General features: G+C 31.1%; 1 protein-coding gene across 1 annotated transcript; it reads left to right on the top strand.

The window, feature by feature from the left end:
* The first annotated feature begins 270 nt into the window (after window positions 1-270).
* Window positions 271-3,386, top strand: LOC146531449 (28 kDa heat- and acid-stable phosphoprotein-like). Its single transcript, XM_085198017.1, has 6 exons — window positions 271-413; window positions 522-612; window positions 1,219-1,318; window positions 1,514-1,641; window positions 2,187-2,372; window positions 2,493-3,386. Exons 1-6 carry the CDS (start codon window positions 404-406, stop codon window positions 2,494-2,496), a joined length of 519 nt encoding a protein of 172 aa, XP_085054143.1. The 5' UTR covers window positions 271-403; the 3' UTR covers window positions 2,497-3,386.
* The last annotated feature ends 2,672 nt before the right edge of the window (window positions 3,387-6,058 follow it).

Below are 6,058 nucleotides of genomic sequence, written 5' to 3'. Positions count from 1 at the left end.
TACCACAGATGCTTATCGAGGTCTGGTAAGTGTGACACGGCACATAAAATAGTATATATTATTCTTATTGTTATTATCAAGATAATTATAATTTTCTATCACAATACAAATAATCTCTATTTTAATACATATAATTATGTGATATTTAAATTTTATTTCAAAATATCTTTAAGCTTAATAGTTCGATTTACGTCACTTCTTTATAACATTGTTTATCTGTAATAATTTATAGTCTATAAAATTTCTATATTCTCTGTTACGTCTGCGATTCATTTCGTTACTTGAATACGTCAAAGCTAAATTTGTCGATCTTATTTACTGTAAAACCCATTCACCCATTTTACAAAGCTATTTCAAATTAAATAAAAATTAATAATCATATTCACATCTCCAATCGCTAACAATGCCACGCGGTAAGTTGTAAAAACAAAACTGTCAATTGAGTGCGAACTAGAATTATTAAGAATGTGCTTTCTTGTAGCTCTTTAACCTGTTAACTTTAATATTAACATTAATTATAGGAAAATATACCAACCACAAAGGGCGTAACCGCAAATTCACTAGTCCTGAAGAATTAGAAGAACAAAGGAAGCAGGAAGAGCTAAAACAAAAGCAAGTATTTTTTCTTACTATAATTAAATGTAAATATTTTGCTAATATAGAAGGAATTTCAAATGCATTGAAAAATTAGTATTTATTACTGTAGCTTATTTAATAACAATCTGTACATATCAAAAAATTGTAATTGATTACAATCTATACATGGTAGATATAATATGAGAAAATCATTATTTGGAGTGGTGTAACCGAACCCAAATTTAAAATATTTTAAATTTTGCTACAGTATGCTAATCCTGGACAATAATGTATATCAATATATATTTTTTTATATGACAAAATTGACAAAGTAATAGTTGTATTCAATTGACTGAAACTTTAATTTTAAATGTATAGATATTATCTTTAAAATGATATTGTTATAAGAATACAAAAGTACTTCAGATCAGGCGAAACTGCAAGCATGTTGCTAGTACATAATTAAATATTATAATAGAATTATGCACATTTGAAAAGAATACTTACAAAGACAATTTTTAAACATTGTATATCTAGGCAAGCATGTGACAGACAGACTGTGTGTAGATTACATCAAAGCTAAACATAAAGATTGATGTGAGCAAATGGAACCTTATTATTTATTTTAAAAAAAAATTACAGATGGAGAAAGGAGCATGGCGATGTAAGTTCTAGTGAAGAAGAGTCTGAGGGAAACAAATCTGGTTCAGATAATAGTGATGATAGTGACTCAGATGAAGATGTAAGTATTTGTATTTGTAAAACTTATATCAATCAATTAATTGCTGTACACTGCCTTATGTGGGGAATGAAAATAATTTATTCTGTCAAATGGAAATCAAACCCATAAGTTTTACAGTAACAAGATGTTTATCCTTAACAGCCTGATATTATTTGCACTTCCTTTTTTAGTAAACAATTTGTTTATGGTTTACAGCATCCTACAAAAGCAAAGGGAGTGTCAGGTCTCATTGAAGTAGAAAACCCAAATCGAGTAGTAAAGAAGAATAAAAAATTATCTAATCTGAATACCATTGGAGAAGCAGAGAAACCTCAACTCTCAAGGTATAGTATATTTTCAAATGTGTATTCAGTGTTGCTATCTCCAATAAATCTGAGTTGTTAGGCTTAATATGAAATGTCACTTAAAGAGATTTTATTTTAATTTTATTACAATACAAAAATACAAGTAATGTTTTTAACTGTAAATTTGATGGTTGGGGTTAAACACCCACTCAGAAGAATAAACTATGTATTATATGTACTAGTAACAAGACAAAACAGCACTGAGTTGGTGTTAGGTTAGTGCGGCGTTAAAATTATGGAAAATGATAAATGTGTATCAAATGTGTATGTGTAGTGTATATGTAAAAAATATTTATATATAGTGTAATAAAATATTTTCTCAATATCACTCTCTGCATCCTAACAGGATAGGTAATAATGTGTAAAACAGACCCCATTTTCTACAAAATTTTGTGTAATATACAAAATTTAGGTAACTTTTACTAAAGATGAAAAAATTAAAAAAAAACATTTAATCTAAGTAAAAATAAAATCAATTTCTTAATAATAAATAAATAACAAATTAATTGAACACATAATATCAGGCGTGAACGCGAAGAAATAGAGCGTCAGCGCGCCGCCGCTGCGTACCAGAAGGCGCACGCGGAGGGCAAGACGGACCAGGCGCGGGCGGACCTCGCGCGCCTCGCCATCATCCGGCAGCAGAGGGAAGAGGCCGCCAAGCGACGCGAGGCCGACAAGAAGGCTAAGGAGGAGACTACTAAAAAGAGGTTACTTCTTATTTATTAAAATTTTAACCTTTGAACCTAGTGTTAAGCTAGTATATTTTGTGTATATTATGCTTCACGTTCACTTGTTAATAAATATATTAACAAATTTGTTTGTTACAGGTAGATAAATACTCATAAATATTCGTCGACGACAGGATGCCATTCTAATTTGGCGGCTTCAAATCCATTGTCTCAGTTTCTTTTGTGATATTTGTTTTGATTAATTACAGATTTTTTTAATGCATAATACAAATCGCAGTTTAGCTAATATTTTTATAATTATAACGTCAGTTTATAAAATTTTCCTCGTCCATGTTTGACTGCCATTTTTTTATGATGCAACAGATATCACAAAAAGGTTTAACTTTTATAATACAGATAAAAAATTGACACCAGTATCTGTCAATTGAGTAGATTTTCTACTGCACAATTGTAAATTAAATATTCAATTGGAAACTATATGTTTTACAAAACTATATTAACAATAATATAGGTGGTTCGGAGGACATTTTGAATATTATTGTGAGAATGCAATAATGACTTGAAAATGTGCAATTTTAGTGCATAAAATTGTTTTAATTAATTTTAACTCATGATTTTATTATTGTAATATTTTTTTATCTACTATCGTAACATTCATTTAAATGTGTATTCACTTTTTTTTTTATTAAAACGTCAAATAATATTTTGTTCTTACATATGTTTCGTTAGTTTCGAAATGAATTATATTTCCATATAAAAGAAATTTTAGTCTCAATCGTAAATCAATTAGTTTTTGACAATGAATTTGTAGTTTACCTAACCTAAAATAAATGGAAATATATGGAAAATAAAGAATGTCACACGCAGTGTGTGTAAAAATGTCCTTAATATCCAATATTATGGTTAATGTTTATTAAATACTTTTTAATTTCACCTCATGTATGAATTTGCTTAGATCTAATTGTTAGATAGTTTCATTAGACAATTTTTATATGCAAATATATCTGTATAATAAACTATGGTAATAATTGATTATTTGTTCTTATTTTCCTTTGAAATTCCAAATATAATCATGGTGCAATGGAATTTATCAAGCATCTGACTGAAAGACGACGATGGTTGTAGGTTCATTTTCCTGATCAAAGTGACAGGACAAAGTATGGCGTTGAATTCCGCCATTCAAAGTTCAATGTTCCCAGTGTCTTCAAGTCTTAAGTTCTTCTTGCCTATCCCGCTATATGCGGGATAAAACGTTATGCTAAAAATAAAGACAATATGGCGCAATTGAGACGTGATTAAACAAATCATTGTTTTGTAAAACGAAATGAAATTATTTTGATGTAGAATGCAAAATATGCAATTACCTAATTTTATAATTGGTTATTTTATTTAAGTAAGTCTGTTTATAAAAAAGTCGTCATAAGTTGGTACTGAACCAACGAGTTATAAACAATAAATTAAAGATATTAACTTCCACACTAAAAACAAAAATAATTTAAATTTATTATTCATCAGAAAAAATGTGTAGATCTTGAATGAAATATGCGCGAGACGGAAAATGGAAATGCAGTGGTACCTACCTATAACACTTACCTAGTGTTAAGACCACTTTCCCCGAATTCTGGACACAGTAACGGAACACACCGCCGCACTTTGCCATACCACAGCGAAGAAATGAAAATATTTCATTTTTACATGTGGGAATCGAACCCAGAACCCGTCGTATTTGCAGTCAGAAGCTCGTGCCCGTACTCCACGACATGACCTCAGCCCTCATAGAAAATTAATTAGTAGATATTCGATAATTAAAATGAGTTTCTTTAATGTAACAGATTACTAGTCCGCGGCGTCGAGCTAAATCCATAAGTCCGTTTGATTCATTGCTGAGCTGAAAACTAAAAGTTTTGCCATAAATCTTCACTTTAACGGCACATTTACTATCTTCGATAAAATAAGTATTCGTCAAGTTCTCATCAGTTTTTGGAGCAATTTAAGTAATTTAGAACTTCTTAAACGCTAATCGAGCTGGAATTGATAAATACGTAGGAACATTTTCACTTCTCCCAGTTTCAGTTTTAAGTTATTGCATTCATGAACTTTGAAGTGATTGGAACTTACAAAATAACCAATATATATTTTTTTTAAATATATAGCTAGGCTACTGGCGCTAATCTTCTCTATTTTTTTTTAATTTCACTCTGTATCCCGCACATAGCAAGGTAGGAAAAGGGAACCTGAAAACCTAGTGCTAAGAGACTCCACTCCGCACTTTCCGGCATTGCGTGTTGATTGGGAACTTTACGCCCAGTTTGTCTCATTACCAGAGCGAGAAAATGACAATCAATATTTAAATAACTATCAAGGATTATGAAATTTGGATAGTTATACGGTAAATAAGGTGTATAAAATAGTACTTAACTTTCATTACAATACAGTTCTTTTTTTTAAGAATAATATTAGAATGATGTTATCTATTAACCCCTTACTAGACATCTTTTAACTCTACTAGTTACAAGCGCCTACGAGAATAATATAGCAAAGTTACTACAAGAAGGATTTAATATGTTTTTTTATTAACTACCTACTATTTTTTGTTAACTAGTGTTTGCTCTTAGTATGTTCGTAGGCGCTCAAAACTTATTATGACTTAGAGCTATCTGGCAGTGGGTTAAAACGATAAAACGAAAAAGAAATGAAAAGAGAAACGCATTGCGGTATTTACTTCCCAAGCTGCTACGTTAACTCATTTTGGCGTCCATTTTGGAAGATGGCATAGTTCCCCTGAGATAACTGAGTGCCCGCAAATTAAGGTACACCGTAAAATGCTATTAAAAATACCGCACCGAGGTCGGTAATGCTAGAGGAGTCTTGCAAAATTCTTTAATTAAATACAACGAACAATTGCCTACGAGTGAAACGAAAAGTAATATTGATGTCAGAATCATGAAAAATAATTTTGTTTTCCTTTTTCAACGTCACGCGTCAGTGTTGAGACACTCCGTTCTTCAATTTCCGCTTAATTATTTAGGCATTACGAGTTGAGAAGCAGAACTCAAGGCTGCGCTTTGCCATGTTATTGAAGCGAACAAATGAAAATATTAAATAATATTCCCTCGAATGTGAATTGAACCCACAATCGTCGCGTTGATAGTCACACACTTGTGGCACTGCATCAAGACAACCTCAAATACAGTACTTGACAACACTTGTAATAATAATTTAATATTTAATAAATATCCTTAAATACCAAAATTTATAGATAAATAAATATTGAGAAGTAATAAAATAAAAATTTAAACCCACTATAAAGTTTGAAATAATTTTTCCAATATATTTATTTTGATTTTAAATATTTCTGAAAATATGAATTTATGAATATTTCATCGTTTTGCGAAGCGTTTACTTCACATTCTGATATATGTATGCGCCTGGAACTATGATTGTGGAGTTGTGCTGCAAAGGCCGTAAATTCTCATTATGTACTCCAGGCCCGCGGCTACCGTCAAACTATGCTAATTTAACATACACCTCTCACGGGGTGTACCTGCAAATTTAAATATATATTTTTTTCTATTTTCAGCTTCACGCTTTATCCCGAATATAGCAGGGTAAGTAGAGGGAAGCTAGTGTTAAGACAACCTGTTCCCGACTTTCCCGCCGAATTCGGGAGGCATTGCGTGTTGAGTGGCGGAACTCAACGCTTC

Source organism: Heliconius melpomene, chromosome 15, assembly GCF_056956725.1.
Source record: "Heliconius melpomene rosina isolate 202511_hmr_F chromosome 15, ASM5695672v1, whole genome shotgun sequence".
Lineage (NCBI taxonomy): Eukaryota > Metazoa > Arthropoda > Insecta > Lepidoptera > Nymphalidae > Heliconius > Heliconius melpomene.
This window is presented reverse-complemented; position numbering and strand designations above follow the sequence as displayed.